At 44.1% G+C, this 21,033-nt stretch overlaps 1 protein-coding gene across 5 annotated transcripts in view; it reads right to left on the reverse strand.

Annotated features, from left to right (window-relative positions):
* Positions 1 to 21,033, reverse strand: part of ARHGAP12 (Rho GTPase activating protein 12) — a 238,373-nt gene that overhangs the window by 188,737 nt on the left and 28,603 nt on the right. For all 5 annotated transcript variants that reach the window (XM_082258392.1, XM_082258391.1, XM_082258390.1 and 2 more), the window contains exon 2: positions 4,079 to 4,780. In XM_082258392.1, the coding sequence (XP_082114518.1) occupies positions 4,079 to 4,717 (639 nt within the window). In that variant the 5' untranslated portion in view covers positions 4,718 to 4,780. The remainder of the gene's footprint in view (positions 1 to 4,078; positions 4,781 to 21,033) is intronic.

The following is a 21,033-nucleotide window of genomic DNA, read 5'->3' on the forward strand; positions in this document are numbered from 1 at the left end:
GAACCACGTTAAAATCTAGCCAGTCAAACAGAACAATTCCATTTCAACATATCCTCTCCTGCAGTCCATCAAAATATATCAATGGACAGCAACTAAGGGGCAGAATAATGTTTACAGATTTGTAATCCACATTGAGTTGTCTGCTAACATTTAGGGTCGGCAATTGCTTAAAAGGGGAGGGGGGGGGACAATTTTTATCAAAATGCTTTTATAGCAAGGTTTCCTGACATTTTCAGATCTTTTTTTTTCTTAATTGCAGCGAATGTTTTCAGGTCAGATAAAAACTAACCTGATTTACCAAACTAAGGTTTTACTTCTACACATCTGCTTCTGTATGACAAAGCTAAACAAAGAAAGCGGATGATCAACATCCAAAAGTGCAAATTGTGCTTAGCAACAAAATGTTGGAACACTCTATAGCAGTGAGTCAGAGCCGTGTTCTGTTTTATCCTCTGCGTTTCAAGGACATAGATGAAGACCAATACAAAACCTGAACCTGTGTACAGGAACACATTATAACAACACAAATATCTACAACAGCTTTCAAAGCAAGAAGTCATGTAACTGTATGTATATATTATATATACACACACATACATACATACACACCATAATATAAACACACTCACATATATATATATTATACACACACACACACACACACACATTCCTGTATACATTGGTTTGTGTGCTGCAGTGCAGTTGGGTTGGTTTACTCCATGTATACACATTGAACTGCACCAGAATAGTGACATTGAAACGCATACGCACCAACTATGGAAACCCAAGTATAAACGCACACGCAGTAGTATGAATGAGCCCTCAAAAGGAAGGAAAAAGTCTAGACGGAGTATACTGAGAATAATTTATCAGCTTTCCTACTTCTGCAAATGAGAAGTGGACTGTAAGATATAACACTTTGTTTGATGCGCTGGATTTAAAAAAAAAAAAAAAGAAAAATGTCCAACATAAAAAGACAGAAAAGCAGGTGGGACCACTGTGCGATACCAAACCCCATTGGACAGAGCTGGCAAGTAGAACATGCTTGTTATTTTAAAGAAAAAATAGAATTTCCGGGCTCCAAGCACACTAGCATTTTTCAGAAGCTCAAAAAAAGCTAGAAAAAAAAATGCTGGATGAAAAATGTTCTACAGCTTCTAGTAGAATTTTGGTAGCATTCTGGCTCCATTCACACTAGCGTTTTTATAAGCTCCTTGAAGAGAATAGCATTTTTTTCTGCTTCTAGAAGCTAAATAGTGTTATCCTATGTGTCCATGCACACTACTTTAGGCTATCAGCATTTTTTTGAGCTTTAGCGTCTAGGAGCAGAAAAAAAAAACATTTTTTGTTGTAGAGTTTCTTGGAGCGTTTTACCAGCAGAAAAATAAATCTAAATGTTCCTAACTGCTTCTAAAATGCTTCCAACAGCTTTTTTTTCCCTTCATGTTCAACTAATAAAATACTAATGCTCCTAAAAGCTACTAAAATGCTACTAGAAGCTGGCACAAAAATGCTATCATCAGCATTTTTATCCAGCATTTTTTTGAACTGATGAAAAACGCTAGTGTGCGTGGGGCCTTGGGAGCATTAGGATTTTATTAGCGTTTTTTGCAGTACATGAAGAAAAAAAAAAAAAAATATATATATATATATATATATATATATATATATATATATATATATATATATATCTAAAAAAATGCTTATAGTCTAAAGTAGTGTGCATGGACACATAGGAGAACACTATTTATCTTCTAGGTGCAGGAAAAAAAATGCTAATAACAGATTCTAAGAGCTTAGAAAAAAAAAAAAAAAAAAAACACTAGTGTGTGCATGGGGCCTTATAATCGCTTTAAATAAGCTGCAACTTTTTATTTTTTTTTTGCAGTAAGACAACACAAAATGTAGACACATTTAAGTGGCTCTGGATAGTAACCAAAACGAAAAACGCATCCAGATTAAATTTGATATCAGACAACGCACAGATATTAGATTGCCTCGGTCATCAAACGTTGGCAGAGGTATGAAAATATGGTTTCAACCCCAGCTTTACTACGGCTTCCTGTACTTCAGGTCTGTCCTCAGCCCAGCACTCCCCTTCTATAGCATTCAAGAACTATTCTAATGGAGAAAAATCATCTGGCGCTTGTAGTGTTAGGCAACATGTTACAAATAAATTGATGTACTGACACTATAAAGCTTCCATATCCTGCTGGGCTCCACCCCTTTGATAGTGATGTCACCAATGACATGTATGCCACCATGACATACATACGGGCAATGTTCCTGTGTGTATGAACTCCATCTCACACGTCTATCTTAGCCCCGGTTCACAATGCCGTGACTTTGAAGCCGAATCCTAGCGTGACGTCGGCAGGATTTGCATACGTCTTCTTTTATAGAAATCAATGCATGCCGTAGTCAGACCAAAAGTAGTGCAGGAATCTTTTTCTAAATCGGAGCGACTCAGGTTGCTCCTATTAGAATGCCTCCATTGCACTAAATGGGGTGCGACTTCTGATGCGACATGTGTTACCAAAGTTGGAGTGCATGTCGCATCAGTGTGAACTGGGCCTAAGTGCATAGGACATGAAGAACTAAATTATTACTACATGCATTCACACATCTCTACAATGAAATTTATTTGTTCCACACAAAGCAACAAAGGCCTTTAAAAGGTTTCTCATAACTGAAAACCCGGCTCATTGGCTTCACTATAATATATCTTTTCCTAGTGAAATATGAAGGCTGCCATTGCTGAAATCCTTCCAAAAATGCTAGCTACCCGACTGCTACACTGACCTAGTGGTTCAGTCATTTACCTAGAATATATATTGGAAAGTTAGAAATCTTTAAAGTGTTACTAAACCCACAACAGTAAAATCAGTCTGTACTGTAAATGCAGTAAAGCATGCTTGTTATACTCACTGTGAAACCTAAGGGGTTAATCCACTGCATTGTGTAAAAAGGCCATTTGATCCTGTCTTCTCTGATCCTCCCCTTCTTCCACAGTCCCCAAGCCATTTCTTGATAGAAAAGAGCTTTGGGGCAGGCTGCACATTGCTCAGGTTGGTGTGTGTTGCAAGATATTTTTTTTTTCTTTTTTCTTGGGGGAGTGATCAGCACAAGGCCAACCAGCACTGTCCAGACAGCGGGTCAGGGGTCCTGCAGCCTCATAGGACAATCAGGGGAGAACGAAAACTTCTACAAGCTTTAACCAGACACTGAAATAAGGCACAAAACTGCTGATGAGAAAATGTATTTAGCAGTTTATATTTACTAAAACTTTTGCATTTCCATTTTCTGTGTGCTGTGTGCGACCAGATATAGTGAATGCAGGGCCCTGGGTTTAGTGACAGTTGAACTGCATACATATCCTGTGTTACGGACTCAAAAATACTGCAACTAGTGGCTAGTATGGCAGCCAGGCAACTAGCATTTCCAGTGGCAGCCTTCCATGTTTCTCTGAGGAAAGGTTACCTTTAATACGAATTGGTGTAGGACAGGGGTCTTCAAACTATGGCCCTCCAGTTGTTCAGGAACTACAATTCCCATCATGCCTAGTCATGTCTGTGAATGTCAGAGTTTTACAATGCCTCATGGGATGTATAGTTCCACAACAGCTGGAGGGCTGTAGTTTGAGGATCCCTGGTATAGGAAGTACACAGTCTTCGATGTTGATGGAAACCAATAACCTGGCATGTATTGCAGGTATTTACTTTCCTGGGAGATGCATGAGGACTATGAGTGCCAATACTCAGCTGAAGATGCTATTTTATGGGAAAAACACCAACCAACTGGGCTCAGTAAGGTTTGAGTCATCTTTCTGTGCATGAAGGGGGTTTTAGCAATGGTAGCCTCAAGACAGACTTTCTTTCAGTACTTACTGACCCAGAACTAGTTGCAGATTAGGAGCTAAAGTTCACTAAGACTTATGATGAGCATGGATATGTTGTTTCAGGGTCACAAGTAAGGCCCCTGGGACAGCATGAAAGCCAGGTAGCTAGCCTGTTCAGAAGGATATCTGCAATCGCTCTTTAGCCTCTAGAAAAAAAAAATATTAAGGATCCAATCTTACCTGAAGTTGTTCCGTCGAGCTACTACTCAGCTCATCTCCAGATTCTGAATCTGCAAGAAGTTTTTCCGAGTTTTCCCCAGCCGAATCCGACTGTTCATTTGAGAAGCTGGTCTTTTCTATTTCCATCAATTCTGGACCAGGAAAGTGCAAGGCAGAGGGACTCCTGCTGGTGGCCTTTGGCGAATGTAAATCAGTACATAACTTGCCATTGTTATGTACAAGGTCTAAAGTCAGTCCTCTCGTCTGGCCTGGGCTACTACCAGGCCCAAAGTTCTGGTTGGCATCTCGAATTGAAGGAGTTTTCCCGAAACTGGTGAGTTCTGGGGATTTATTGATATTCTCCATCGATCTCTGTAATCCTTGTGTGACTTTCAGAGGACTGTTGGGCAGGATGCCCTGTTTGACAGGCGGCATTAACGCCTTCCTACCAACTTCCTTCACATACTGAGCTGGTACATACAAAGGTCTCGAGTTTTCATCCAGTCTCACCTGCCACCAGTCTTCATTGGACTTTTTCATTAAAATATACCGCTCGCCCTGCTTTATAACAACTCTTTTGCTCTTGTATTCATATTCATAATCGTATTCCACCTCAATGTACACCGGCCCAGGCGTGGGCCTCCCACTCTTGTCAGCCATTTTCAATGATGCTTATCACCTCTTTAGAAGAACAGTGAACATTATGACAGCGAGCCAAAGATCCTAGGGAAGGAACAAGAGAAAAAGAAAGAAATATTGTTAAATAACTTCCAAAAAAGCAGATTGCCAAAAAGAGCAGTAAGGGAAAAGGCTTGACAGAACCCAGGAACCAGATGATGTCTTACAATAAATCACAGCTTGTGCCTTCATTTTGGTATTCACACTTCCGTCCATGATCCTCAGCTGCAAGGTTCAGGGAACTATCACTCATAGCTAGGGTGCCAGCCCATTGTCCGAGAAATCCCCATCTATATCTATGGGGTTGGCAACGAATTCTGGGCAGCTGCAAGGCAGTGTGCAGATGGCATAAAAATACCAAGACTTGAACACTACAGCTGAAGATCACAAGCATGGAGGTACAGTATATTATATATATATATATATACACACAGTGGGTACGGAAAGTATTCAGACCCCCTTAAATTTTTCACTCTTTGTTATATTGCAGCCATTTGCTAAAATCATTTAGGTTCATTCTTCTTCCTCATGAATGTACACATAGCACCCCATACTGACAGAAAAACACAGAATTGTTGACATTGTTGCAGATTTATTAAAAAAGAAAAACTGAAATATCACATGGTCCTAAGTATTCAGACCCTTTGCTGTGACACTCATATATTTAACTCAGGTGCTTTCCATTTCTTCTGATCATCCTTGAGATGGTTCTACACCTTCATTTGAGTCCAGCTGTGTTTGATTATACTGATTGGACATGATTAGGAAAGCCACACACCTGTCTATATAAGACCTTCCAGATCACAATGCATGTCAGAGCAAATGAGAATCATGAGGTCAAAGGAACTGCCTGAAGAGCTCAGAGACAATTGTGGCAAGGCACAGATCTGGCCAAGGTTACAAAAAGATTTCTGCTGCACTTAAGATTCCTAAGAGCACAGTGGCCTCCATAATCCTCAAATGGAAGATGTTTGGGACGACCAGAACCCTTCCTAGAACTGGCCGTCCGGCCAAAACTGAGCTATCGGGGGAGAAGAGCCTTGGTGAGAGAGGTAAAGAAGAACCCAAAGATCACTGTGGCTGAGCTCCAGAGATGCAGTCAGGAGATGGGAGAAAGTTGTAGAAAGTCAACCATCACTGCAGCCCTCCACCAGTCGGGGCTTTATGGCAGAGTGGCCCGACGGAAGCCTCTCCTCAGTGTAAGACACATGAAAGCCTGCATGGAGTTTGCTAAAAAACACCTGAAGGACTCCAAGATGGTGAGAAATAAGATTCTCTGGTCTGATGAGACCAAAATAGAACTTTTTGGCCTTAATTCTAAGCGGTATGTGTGGAGAAAACCAGGCACTGCTCCTCACCTGTCCAATACAGTCCCAACAGTGAAGCATGGTGGTGGCAGCATCATGCTGTGGGGGTGTTTTTCAGCTGCAGGGACAGGACGACTGGTTGCAATCGAGGGAAAGATGAATGCGGCCAAGTACAGGGATATCCTGGACAAAAACATTCTCCAGAGTGCTCTGGACCTCAGACTGGGCCAAAGGTTTACCTTCCAACAAGACAATGACCCTAAGCACACAGCTAAAATAACGAAGGAGTGGCTTCACAACAACTCCGTGACTGTTCTTGAATGGCCCAGCCAGAGCCCTGACTTAAACCCAATTGAGCATCTCTGGAGAGACCTAAAAATGGCTGTCCACCAACGTTTACCTTCCAACCTGACAGAACTGGAGAGGATCTGCAAGGAGGAATGGTAGAGGATCCCCAAATCCAGGTGTGAAAGACTTGTTGCATGTTTCCCAAAAAGACTCCTGGCTGTATTAGATCAAAAGGGGCTTCTACTAAATACTGAGCAAAGGGTCTGAATACTTAGGACCATGTGATATTTCAGTTTTTCTTTATAATAAATCTGCAACAATGTCAACAATTCTGTGTTTTTCTGTCAGTATGGGGTGCTATGTGTACATTCATGAGGAAAAAGAATGAACCTAAATGATTTTAGCAAATGGCTGCAATATAACAAAGTGAAAAATTTAAGGGGGTCTGAATACTTTCCATACCCACTGTGTATATATATATATATATATATATATATATATATACACACACACACACATATACATACAGGGGTCTTCAAACTATGGCCCTCCAGTTGTTCAGGAACTACAATTCCCATCATGCCTAGTCATGTCTGTGAATGTCAGAGTTTTACAATGCAATTTGGCCGTAGCTTGAGGATCCCTGTAATATATATATATATATATATATATATATATATATATATATATATATATATATATATATATATATATATATATATATATATATATATATATATAACAGATCATATTTACCTCACCCCATCCAGACACAGAACATTTGTCCTTTTTTTAAAGGGAGGACTCAAGATAAAAAAAAAAAAAAAACACAGAACTCGAAGCCTCAGATCACATTATGAATGTCTTTTATGTAAAATTATTTTATTTGTACAATACTGAGCCTATGGGCATTCCCCGGCTCGAAGAAAAAAAAAAAAAAAACATGCATACAATTAAAAGCAAAACTTAAACTCTGTTAGGCACCAACAAAGACAAGTGCCAACCTTAGACCTTAAACTGCTCAACTCACTTGATGGATAATATACTAGTGGGACAGGGCTCAACAAATCCCTGGTGCCAGGCTGCATTGGCGACTAGAAACTGAGTCCAGATGCCTAGGATTTCATCTGTCTCCTGTCAGGCATCGGGACGCTGCTTCGCTGATCCAGAGATTTCAAATCCCCCCAGGGAATGCTATTTGTTTAGCACCATCACATGGACGGCGCTGACAAATCAGAACCGGCTGCCTCTTCTCAATTTTCAGCACATTCATAGGATGCACTGCTCAACTTCTGCCACTGTCAGCCTCCTCATTGCGGTCACCCGGCACTCATCTGACATCGGGTAAGAGTGCGAATTTCATGCGTCAGCCGCTCCCCATCCCACTGCTCCAGCCTACCTGCTTGTGTGTCACTGCTTCCTTAGCTCCTGGGGGAAGTGGGAGTGCAGACCAAGCCCATCCTCCCCTGGCTGAGGGAAGGACACCACCTACAGCGCGTTAGGGGACAAAGTTTACCTTTAATTGGCTAGGAGTGGGAGACCCCCCCGATAGACTGTGTGGGGGAGCAGAGCAGGCCATTTTCTGGGTGTATGTGAGGAAGGTAGAGTTTGGAGAGTGCCACACTTCTGGAGGATTCCTCTGTAAGCCTTATAGAGCTGAGGGGACGTCACTGTACATATACAGATCTGCCTGAGACTCACTCTCCCTCCCACCCTCTCCTTCCTTCTCTTTCTCCACCCCCCTTCTATCCCCCTCTCGAACCCCCCCCCCCCCCCCACCTCCATCTCCCCTTAACCTACTTCTCCTCTTTCCATTTCTCGCTCTTTTATTTCTTTCTTGCTTTCTTTTCTTTTTTTTTTTTCAGGCACCGCGCAGCTGATTTGAAAAACTGTCTCCAAACTTTTTTAGCTGGCTCCAAGATTCAAAGAAAATTTGTCAAGCCCTGAAGTGCTATGTGTTATATGCAACACATTCTACTCCAGATGAAAAGATGACACAAAATTAGGCAGAGCAATAACAGCACAGCATGAGGCAGATAACCTACAGAATGTCCTGGACAAAATAACAGAGTGGGCAACGACATGGCAAATGAGGTTTAATGTGGAGAAGTGTAAGGTTTTGCACTTGGGGACTAAAAACATAAAAGCACAATACACTTTAGGGGGGGAACCTTTCAAAATGGAGAAAGATCTGGGAGTCTTGGATAGACTATGCAACAGCATGCAATGTCAAGCTGCAGCTGCCAAAGCCGGCAGAATATTAGCATGCATAAAGAAAGGGATGTATTCCAGAGATAAAACTATAATCCTTCCACTTTATAAAACTCTGGTCCGACCACATCTGGAGTATTCTTTCCAGTTCTGGTCGCCAGTCCTCAGGAGGGATGTGTTGGAGCTGGAGAGAGTCCAGAGAAGGGCAACTAAACTAATAGAGGATTGGAGGACCTTAATTATGAAGAGCGTCTATAATCACTTAATTTATTCTCCATGGAGAAGAGACGCGTGAAAGGGGACATGATAGCAATTTATAAATACCTCAATGGTGATCTCAGCATAGAAAAAAAGCTATTCAGTCGCAAGGATTGCATGAGGACTCGAGGACATACAATGCGATTAAAGGAGAACCGTTTTGACCTCAGGCAACGCAGGGGGTCCTTTACTGTTAGGGCTACAAGATTGTGGAATTCTCTACCACAAGAGGCAGTTTGTCTGCGGTAAGTTTGGCTACTTTCAAAAGACTCTTGCACGTACATCTCAAGGATCAGATCATTAAGGGGTATAATAGATGATTACGGCCACGCGCGCCTACACAGGTTGAACTGGATGGACTATTGTCTTTATTCAACCTCAACTACTATGTAACTATGTAATAGGAGTCAAAGAAGAAAATGATTTACCAGGCCTAGCATTACCCCGAGTTATAATAGAAAAACCATAACAAAAATCAATATGACCCGGTCTTAACAGTGCAGTGTGATTTGAGACCATTCATTTTGATTGGGCTCAAATCGCACCAAAGACATAATGCACCTTTTTTTTTGGAGACGCACCGCAACTGGTTTGCATGGTCGTTTTGTAGTATGCAATCCAATGCAGGCAAATGCACTGCATTCGCGACCTGCATTTGGGGGGTTGTTAACTTTGTATTGACACTTACAGCAGATCACAAGGGCAATACAATTGGAATGCGGTGCAGGAAATGCACATGGATCGCTATGTTTCCCACAACACATTCGTGTTGTGAACCTAGCCTTAACATGCCCCTTTCAAATCTGTTTTTTGTACACGTTTGATGAGAAATTAAGATTTCTGAGCATGAAACAAAAAAAGGTACTTTGCTTATGTGGGATCCAAACATGTCAGGATGATCGATAAACCTTTTTGTTTGTCAATACAAACTACAATTGTATTGGACATTAGACCATCTCATGCTAACAAAAAAAAAAAAAAAACATCTTCTGCCAAAGCCAACTAATTTATAAATCGTAACCTGGTTACGACTAAGCAGACGTTTATCCGTGAAACGCGTCAACTGCTATGCTTTCATCCCTTATCTCTGACTGTATCATGGACTGTATCTTGGATTGATTTTAACTTTTGGATTCAAATAAACGGATTTTATATTTTGCACCTTCAAGTTCGAGTGCGGCTGCCTCTCTACATAATGTCACTCAATAGTTGCCAAATACATTTCTGGTGGAACAACAAGTATTTTTCTGTACTACAGAATCTTTAACCCCATAATGCCTGGACCTCCCAGCCCTTTAGGAGGTTTCTGATATCGGAACTTCTGTTCATGTGTTGGTTGGCTGTCACAATGACCTGAAAGTTCCAGATTGCAAGTAGAGGTTGGAAGCTGCCAGTAACCATGCCAGGAGTGCGCAGGTGCGTGCTCTTGGCATAGCTTTTACATTCTGGTACTCATATATGCGACCGCTCTGCGTTAAGGCCCACCCGCTGAAAGGACACATTTGTGCAGCCGACATGACGAAGATAAAAAGGGATAAATCATGGGAAAATGTGCATTGAGTGTCAATGAAAACTTCTGAGATGTATAAAATTTTTCCTAGGCCGAAAAAACAGACAAAAACACACACACACACACACACACACACACACCAGTAACTATAATATGTGTGCAGATCAAAAACAAGAGAATGTGAATCAGCGTCTATATTAAAGTGAAAAAGCTGCTAGCAAAAAAAGTGCAATATATACATACAATAAATAATCAAAAGTGAAACAAAATTGCAGCGCTCAAATATGACACAGTGCAAGCGAATTGAAGTGCATAACAATGTATATAACAATAAATATTGTGTCCCAATGGTGGGTAGATCATAAATAAATGTTCATAAAAAGTTAATTAGAAGTATCCCAGTGAGAGGATCTTAAGATCCGGTTCACATAGGCGCGACCCGACTTGCCGGGGCGACCTGTGAAGTCGCGGTGCACAGCTCGCACCGCGACCTCGGAGCGGCATGCACGGACTTCATATCATTGAAGTCAATGCAGGTCGCTCCAGGTCGCCCCCAAAGAAGCTCAGGACCCTTTTTCTAAGTCGGAGCGACTTGTGTCGCTCCTATTAGAACGGGTCCTGTGCTACTCTATGGCAGGCGACCAACGGCGACTTGTCAGTGTTATGCACTTCAATTCTTCTGCACTGTATCATATTTGAGCGCTGCAATTTTGTTACACTTTTGAGTAACTATAATATACCTTCCTATATATTTACTAAGACTGGTAGCATAATGATTAAAAATTAATTAATGCTGGTTGGAGGAGCTTAGTTCTACTGAGCTGAAAATCTTCAGCATACATCATTTTTACTGTCAATCTTTCTCCCTCTAGAAAAGTATAAAGGAATCCAGCCTGGAAAATGCTGCATTCTTATCACTGAAATGCAAACAAAAAGGTATTTTCTTCTCTCTGGTATTGGCCCTACCCTTGGTAATTCAGCCCGGCCTGCAGCAGACACTCACCAGTTCACTTTCTCTAGAGGTCACTACAACTACTGGATTTGCATTCAACAAGTATCGGTTAATCATTCTGGTTTCTGCCAAGTTTCAGATTAAACATTGATTGGCTTTCCGGATGTTATTAGAGGAAGAACCTTTCCTTTTATTTGCCTGTTTTGGCAGCTTTTTCTGTGTTTCTGCCAAATGTATTTGTGCACCCCTTTTAACTAATGTGTTCAGTGACTAATGCCTCATACACACGTTCAAATAAATCGGACGACTTATCGTTCGCATTTTTGCATGATACTAATATCGAATTCAACAATGCATATAAAACGTAGGATTTTTTCGTATGATTCCGGAAAAGCTTCCTGGTTGCTTAGCTATGTATCAGATGGTGCAAAACAAAAACAATGGTAACCAGGCTTTTTCCGTGTTTCTGATCATGCGCTGTCTTTGTCGATCGATTTTTAGCGGACGCATACTGTACTGATTAAACGATTGTCGTTCGCTAGGCTATCGTACGACAGAGGTTTTCGTGTTTGTCCCTTCGTATTTTGTTGGATGAACTGTCGTGATCGGCTGTCGAAAGCTGTGTACCAACGATCAGATTATCGTGCGATCAAGTCGAAAGAGGTGGTTTCTGCGGGAGGTATGGTGGCTTTCAAAAGACTCTTAGACGTACATCCCAAGGAGAAAAACATTCAGGGGTAGGAGAGATGATTACGGCCACACACACCTACACAGGTTGAACTGGATGGACTATGGTCTTTATTCAATACTTTGTTCATACCTACTATGTAACTATGAAAGCGATTATTTTCGTCCGATTATCTGAACGTATGTACGAGGCATACATCCACTGCTCAACAGCAGAAATGACAGCGACACAAAATTAAATGTTTAACATATCTGGTTGAAACTAAAGCATAGACCACCAAAGCCGACACCTGGCCCTTGATGGTACTCAAGACCAATTTCTGTTTGAAGGAAGGTCAGGATCTGAGCCACAGAGGAGGAGCAAGGATGAACCTTGAGACTCACACCATGCAATGATGGTAGATCTTCCTAGAAGTAGATATCCTAGCTTTAAACAGCGTTGGAATCACCGACTCCGATAAACCTCTATTCATCAGCACCTAGCATTCAACAGCGAACCCATCAAAGCCAACAACTGTAAAGCAGGATGGAAGACTGGTCCTTGGGACAGCAGATCCTTCCTGAGAGGAAGCTTCCAAGGAACATTAGTGACCAGCTGCACCAGATGGGCGTACCAAGCCGGCGAAGCCAGTCTGGAGCCACTAAGATGACCGGAATCCCTTCTGCCTCGATCCTGCATAGAAGTCTTAGCAGAAGCATGAGAGGGAAGGAAGGCATAAATCAGACGATACTGACCTCATGGGGCCACCAGCGCATCTGCGGTGTACGCCAGAGGATCCTGTGACCGAGCCACAAACCTCTGCACCTTTCTGTTGAGTCGAGACACCAAGAGATCCACCTCCGGGATACCCCACCAGAGACGCAAATCATGAAACCTCTCCGGATGAAGGGACCACTCCCCTTGGTCCAACGCCTGGCGACTGAGGTAATCCGCCTGCCAGTTTTCCACCCTGGGAAGGTGTACGGCAGAGAGGGCTGGAACAAACTATTCTGCCCACCTTAGAATGCCAGCTACCTCCAGAGCTGCCAGGACACTTCTGGTGCCCCCTTGGTGATTGCCATAAGCTACTGTCATGGCATTATCCGATTGAATGCGCACTGGACATCCCTGAAGATGATTCGTCCAATAGTACAGGCACAGTCTGATTGCTCGGAGTTCCAAGACATTGATCGGTAGTCTGGAATCTTCCAGCGTCCAGATCCCCTGAGCAGAATGTTTGCCGAGAACGCCTCCCCAGCCTGGCATCTGTGGTGATCACTGTCCAATACAAGGGGAGGAAGGATTTGCCCAGTCGAAGAGCCGGAGAACGAAGCCACCATATATGGGACTCCTTCGTTCCCCGGCTCAGCCAGATCGGATTGTCCAGAGACTGCGGAGCCTTATCCCATTTGGTCAGAATTTCCCTTTACAGGGACCTCGTATGGAACTGTGCAAACAGAACCGCCTCGAAGGCCGACACCATCAGGCCCAGCACCCACACGTAAAGTGCGGAGGGATGACCATCTGCTGGACAGCAGAAGGCAAATTGAAGTCTGGAGTTTGTCCAGAGGAAGGAGCACTCTGGCTAAGGCAGAGTCCGGAGTCAGGTCCAGATAGTCTAGCTTTGTGGAACGGAACCAGAGCAGACTTCTGAAAATTCAGAATCCAGCCAAACTCCCTCAGAGTTTGTATAGTGATCTCCAGGTTTTCCACCAGAGCAGTAGGAGTTCTATGCCAACACCAGGACTAACACTTTTGTGAAGATCCGAGGAGCAGAGGCAAGAGCAAAAGGTAATGCCACAAACTGATTATGCTCCTCTCCCACGGCAAAGCATGCGCTGGTTACCGGAACATATTGGAATCCATTGAAGTAAAAGGTCTTGTACTGCCCCAAAAAGACCCTGTAAGCGGACAGGCGCCAGTTGGAAGGAAAGAACCTTGCCGGGGCACAAGAGCGAAAATCGATGTTGTAGCCGGACCGAATGAATTTGTGGACCCACTTGTCTTGTACCAGGGAAGTCCACGGGCCTGGAAAGCAATGAAGATGTCCCCCCACTCCCGATATGGGTGAGGGCGCACCTTCATGCTGAAGGAACCTTGTCTGCGGGTATGGAGAAACCTGCTCTCGGCTTGCCAGACCAGGTTAGTTTGGATCCTCCAAAAGGAGGCCCTGAAAGGCTTCGAGCCCTTGTCAGTCGACCCTGTGGGACGAAAAAACTTCTTATGAGCCAAGGAGTTCCCACGTCTATGATGAGGTTCCTTGCCCTTAGTAGCCTGCAGAAGAAAAGTACTCTTTCATCCTGCGAGACCTTTAATGAGCCCCAAACAGGTGATCCCCTTGAAAGGGGAGATCAGTCAAGGCCTTTTTAGAAGTCTGGTCCGCAGACCAGCATTTAAGCCAAAAGACACGCCGAAGGACCACTGCCGAAACAGAGAGCTGAGCCACTAGGGGAGTTGCAGTTTATCTGTGATGCCTCTTTGAATGCAGCCCCTGGACCAGCTGGTCCGCCCGCTCAGCAAAGGCAAGGGGAGCGGTTCTCCCTCCAGGTCACAGCATTAAAGCTTAGCCCACTCGGTCAGAGTTTGCAACAGGGCAATGGTGTGTACTGGCTTCAGTGCCGAACCATCCAGAGAGTACATATTGCGGGCCACAGCCTCCGCCTTCCTGTCAGCCAGATCCTTAAAGACGGGGGACTCTTCAACCGGAATCATGGTTGTCTTGTTCAATCTGGAAACCGGTGGATCCACAACCGGTGGTACAGTCCACTTCTTAAGAAGGGACTCCTCATAGGGGTAACGCCTAGTAAATCACTTCGAGACCCCAAGGGAACGCTTTGGTCGTCCCCACTCTTTAGCGACAATTCTGTCAAAATAGGCGGGGAAAGGAAACACCTTTGCTGCTCTGGAAGGCTTGTGAGTGCCAAAAGGAACCTACGCCCCCATCGCAGCTGCGTCCTCAATCGTCAAGGTCTCACGCACAGATACAATCTGTGCTCCACCAGCGCATTTTTGTGCACGGTTGCAGATGTGGAGGAATCATCCTAACTGAGGACGCAGGATGCATGGTCGCAGACCCAGCAGGGTGGCTCACGTCCGTGGCGGCCCGAATCAGATTCAGGATCTTAGGAGACAGATGAGGCCGGGGGCGATTTTGCTAGCTCGTCGCACAAAAGCCACCTCCACCCGGGACACAAAGTACTCCAGGATCCTCGTCAGTGCATCGATGAATGATTGGAACCTGAAGGGCCCCGCAGCATGAGAGGGGATCGGGTGGGGAGATGTGCTCCAAAGACTCCACGAGTCACCAGGGGGACCCCACAAAAAGTGTAAAACACTGCAAAAGGACAACTCCCACCGCGCTGGCAGCACCACTCAGTCGCCAGGCACAAAGCGATCCTCAACAGAGGAGGGAGAGAACCCCACCAGCCTCCCGCCACCCAGCAGAAAGCGGCACCTGAAGCCACCAGGATAATCTGCACTCCACGTGTGGTGTTTAGGAAGTGAAAAGATCCAGGAGTCATCACCGCCGAAATTGCTGCTCACAGGGCTCCACTATCATGGACGCCGCTATTTTCAATGGCAAACCACCGGAAAATGCCCAACAGACTACACAAACAGGGCTGCCGTGCATAGAAACACACGGGTTAGAGCAAAATGGCAGCCCCAGGAGGGATCCCTATGCCCTAAGGATAGGCCCAGGCAGGACAGGGGGGCCTGGCAGGAGCCCCCACCATGTACAAACCCCCCCCCCCCCCCGCACAGCAGATCATCCAATAGCCCCCCATCGCCAGCATAGCGCCTTGCCCCCACCGTAGGAGGTGGACCAGACCATCCACACAGCCCCAGCATTAGTGGAGGGGGGGGGTAGGATGGGGGGCCAGATAAGGGGGGTGGCTGACGGGAACCTGGGGTCCAAAGGAGGGGCCCACGTCCACCCCAAAACCCTCCAGGGGGAGAGGGGGGGGGGGGGGAACAGCTACTCGCCATACCAAGAACCAGGCAGCATCGCTCCAGACAGAACCTCCTCTCTCGAAATGGGGGGGGGGGGCGCTGTCGGCCAGGAGAAATGCTGCTTCTCCGGCCGAGACCTGATCGCGAAGTTGCATACGAGGTGTTTAACATGCAGGCCAGTCCCCGTCTGTTGGGGCTATGTCACGGCCAAACTAGCGCAGAGCTGAGGTTTGCGCACGCGCGCTGGCCAGACTGGGGTGACCACTGGATCTATAATTATCCAGCCCATCGCCCAGTCTGACTGCAGATCTCACAGGGAAATTAAATTTACGTCTTTTTTCTCCCCACAAATAGAGCTTTCTTTTAGAGGTATTTGATCACCAGTGCGATTTTTTAATTTTTGAAAAAAAAGAGCGACAATTTTGAAAAAAAAAAAAACATTTTTCACATTCTGATATATAAAAAAAAAAAAAAATCAAAATTTAACATTTTAGGCCAATTTGTTTTCTGCTACATATTTTTGGTAAAAAAATAAAATCGCAATAAGCGTATTTTGATTAGTTTGCGCAAAAGTTATCGCATTTACTAACTACGGGAAAGATTTGGCATTTTTATGGTTTTATTTATTTATTTATTTTTTTTACTAGTTATGGCAGCGCTCTTATTTTTTGTGGGACTGCGACATTGCGGCGGACAGATCGGACCCCTAACTGACATTTTTGACACTTTGGGGGGGGGGGGGGGGACAGTGACATTACTTCAGTAATCAGTGCTAAAAATATGCACTGTTACTGTAATAACGACACTGGCAGGGAAGGTGTTAACACTGGTGATCAAGGGGGTAAAATGTGTGCCTCATGCTTACTGATGTGTGTGGGGGGGGAGGGGCTTCTGTGACAGAGATCGCAGGTTCAGCTATGCTGAATCCTGTGATCTCTCCCTGTCTGTCACTGAGAAGATCCACCTGCTTTTACGATTTTCTCACAGTTTCTCAGACGATCGGGGAAGAGACGGTGATCGCTGCCTCTCCTCCTCTGGCCCAACACCTGCTGTGTCTAAACAAAGCGAGACTCCGGCGGCACGCGCACTCCGCCGAGACAGCTAGGAATCCAGGGCTGCCACTGTGCCGCAGTAGCAGCACAGTGAGCAGTCATAAAGTGGTTAATGGAGCCGGTTCACACAGCTCCAACACGGTTCACACAGCTCCGTGTCGGCTGTAAAGCGGCTTGCAGAAAAGTCCTGAGCACCTTCTGGTATGTTTCAGGTCGGAATTCAGTCAAAAATTCAGACCTAAAAGGGTGCAGAGAGACGCAGCCACCCCCTGCTGCGAGCCGCTCCGAACTCAGTGTGAGCCCAGCCTCAAACTGTGGTAAAAGTAAAATATGACTCTCACTGACAAACCACTGCCAAAAAAGAATGCCTACCCATGGCTGCCAAAATACATTGTTTTTACATAAAAATCCACAAATATTGAATGAAGGTGGTTATAAATCAGGTCAACTCACTCATGCTGTTCAAAAAATGAATTAAATTAGATCTGGTTTTGTGCCATTCTTTTAAAGTTTTACAGGCAGATATGTCATTGTTCCCCCCTAGCTTTTTACCACTCTCTGGTGCTGCTACAACGCCTATAAAATGTTCTTTTTATTATACCACTTCCCTTGAATATTGTTGCTGTTGGTCCATTCATCACTTTCAACTTTGCGTTTCTGATGTGAACCTATCTCCAACAATTAGGTACTTTGTCTCTTTGAGAACGCCCTGGGGGGGGGGGGGGGGGGGACGAAACGCGTCAACGTGGTTTCCGGTTTCACAGTCTCTCAGTTTGTCACTTCCGGTTGCCCGTGGGATGCATGTTGGAACGCACGTAGAGTGCAGGTCTAGGCGCCAGCTTTCTGAACCACTAACCTGCATCATCTGCCCTCACTGATGTCCAATTCATTGAGAAATGATGACTACAACATTGTAAGTGTATTGCTTATTGCATATATTAAATTAAAGGCACATATCACACTATTTTTGGATCCCTCTCTTTTCCTTCATTGAGCCATAGCTCTGATAAGGACGCCTAGGAACTGCACCTGGTTTGACTTACCAGTAACAGCCTGCTAGACCCACATGCCATTAGGCTAAGGGGTCCACGTTATCTGGCGTCAAGTCAAGTATCAAGTGTGCTTGCTGCTGGGGAGTGGGGTATTGCACTTTGAATTTGAGGATTATCAAGGAATCTTCACCGGCTACATGCTTGCCATCCTATTAACTTATTTTTGTTCTTCATTCAATTGAGGACCTTTCACTGGTTAATTGGTTGTTTTATTACGTTTTGGACTTTAAATTGCACGTTGAATACTTAAGACTTGTATTTATGTAATCAATGTTAGGTGGATTTACCATATCTATTCATGCACTTTAGTTTTTGGCACAGTTAGTGAATTTGTAAGCATTTTAAATAGAGCTTGATTTTTTTTTTGGGTTGGCGCTGGGTTTTAAAAATCTAATATAAAGTTCTGCATACAGTTAGCCTTTATACCTTATTTATTCATCAACAGGTTCTTTTGTTTTGGCTTTTACATTACCTTATAAGCCGGATTGTAAGAAATAATACAGAAACACATAATATTTTAACGTAAAGCACATCAAGGAGAAACTCATCTGAGACCACACACAGTCTTACTTCAGAATCAGACATACACTACTGATGTCACACAACTAGTTTTCATGTAAACAATTAATTTCCTTAGACCCCGTTCACACTGGGGCGACCTGGCAGGAGACCTGGTCGCCTGACAGGTCGCCTGGCATAGAGAAGCTGTGGACCCGTTCTAATAGGAGCGACACAAGTCGCTCCGACTTAGAAAAAGGGTCCGGAGCTTCTTTGGGGCGACCCGGAGCGACCTGCATTGACTTTAATGTTATGAAGTCCGTGCCGGCCGCTCCGAGGTCACGGTGCGAGCTGCGCACCGCGACCTGTGAGGTCGCCCCGGCAAGTAGCGTCGCCCCAGTGTGAACGGGGTCTTAGGGACTTTAAACATAATGAATCCCAACAAAAAAAAAGTTACAAAAGAAGCTTCTGACAATATGGTTGGCAATATCCGTGTAGATGTCGTGAAGACCAACGGGTGGTAAGTGAACTTCCTTCTATTGCTGAGTAATTGAAGCAGCTACCAACTTTTCCCCACCAACCATAAAACAGGAAACTGATTTCTGGTCAAACATCTTCCAACAGGCTGGAAAGTCTTCCAAAACACAGAGCCTTGGACACAGCTGCTGCAAGCGTCTCATCAACCTCTAGTTTACCCGTATAACACCTGAGAGTCTTCCCATCATACCAAGTGATGACAATAGATTTGTTATACAGTATTGCTAAAAACTATGGGCCTGTATACAGCAATGAAGATCTGTTCAACCGTACGTAACCTGTTAAATGAGGACAAGTAGCCAAGAAGTCTGTAAGAAAGAAAAATTAAACACATACATCCACAAAATAGAACACTTAGAACCAGTTTTGAACAGCTGTAACCCTGCAGTCTTCATTTTAGAATGTATTTAGTTAAAACTTAACCTTCTAAAAGGATGAAGAACAAAGGATATTGTTTGCCAATGGCAGTATCAGAATAGAACATACGTCGACTCTTCTGGCTCTGGAACGTCCAAGTCAGTGGTTGTCAAACTTCAGAGGCATGTACCCCTTCAGGTTCTTCTGACAAAATTCAAGGAATTTTTCAGACTTGTCAACTTAAAAACATGAAGACTGAAAATTTAGAAAACATTGAGGCTGGATTCCCTGTGTTCCGGCTTGTGTTTTTTTTTTTTCCTGCACGTTTTTCAAGAGTTGGGCAAAGGACAGCCTATGCACGGTAAAACGGGCCAAAAGAATCTCCGAACTATTAGGCTTCAAGTATACGGGACGTTTGAAAACCTCTCCTGTACGCTGGAACTTGACAGCTAGTAACCTACGGTTAAAAATGTTAGTTTTGCCGCGTTTACATGCCGTTACATTGTAAAATGGTGAGAAATGTATCCCTATTGAAAACCACCTACAAACGAAAAACTTATAGACGCAAGTTACCGCATTTAGGCACATTTGCGCATCTTTACAAGCAAGAGCAAGTGAAGAACTAGCCCAGATGAGGACGGCGCTAGATTCCTGGACAGATAATGAGCCTTCTCTTAAGTTGAAGAACACTGAACTAAAGGAAGGTATGTTTGAGTATAGAAAAAAAAAAAAACTGGAGCAAAGAAAGTGTTTTTTACGCTTAGCAACCAATTAGAAGTACTTTCCATCCATCCTTAAAATGAAGACACAGGGCTGCTGCAGACAACACAACTCATTTTCTTTACACCTATGTGTATAATCTCCACCAAATTTCCAAGTCTTTTGGCTCATAGGGCTGCACCAAGATTTGTTTTGTGGGTGGCCCCCTCCAGCCAGACCTCCTGCTATGCAAAGTGGAAAATTGTCAGATGAACAGTGCTGTTTGGGTATTCTGCAGTCTGCAGGTAGTATGGCCTGCAGTGTATAGCAATCTTAAGGAGGCTTCTTCTAAGAGAGAAGAAGAAAAAAAAAAATACCCTCGGACAACCCTAGTAGCTCGCATTTCATGCCAATCCCATTGGCATTTTCAGAAGACGAGAAATTACTTCATTTTGGCAGTAGGGCAAGGCAGTGTAAAGCAGAAACAAGAAGAAAAAGGGTCTGTGTGCACAGGCTTTTATTCAAATCAAAACCAATTTCTCCCCATACAACCAAAAGAGCATCCAAAGGCAACTATGGTTGGAAGAGATGGGGATTGTGATATCATCCCTCCTCCCCACCTCATCAAATCAGAGAATGCTTTGCAATGAGAGGTGTTCTCCGAGTAGCAGCCTTGCTCAACAAGCGAGCAATATGGTTACATTTATCAAAGGTACAACAACATTTAGCAACTCACATGTTTGATTTTTAAAAGAGGCACATCTAAGTATGCAGGCATCTGGGGTAAAGCTGTCCACATAGACCATTCTTCACACCACCGGCTCTCACTACTGTCAGTCTGCAATCATGACCGGGAAAATCATGACCGGGAAGACTACCCTGCAGTAGTGTGATCTGAAAGTGCTTGTGAAACGCAGCGTGGAAGAGATTACATCGATGGTGGTGCAGAGCATGGTCTA

The sequence above is a fragment of the Pelophylax lessonae genome, assembly GCF_965119305.1.
Source record: "Pelophylax lessonae genome assembly, chromosome: 5".
Classification (NCBI taxonomy): domain Eukaryota; kingdom Metazoa; phylum Chordata; class Amphibia; order Anura; family Ranidae; genus Pelophylax; species Pelophylax lessonae.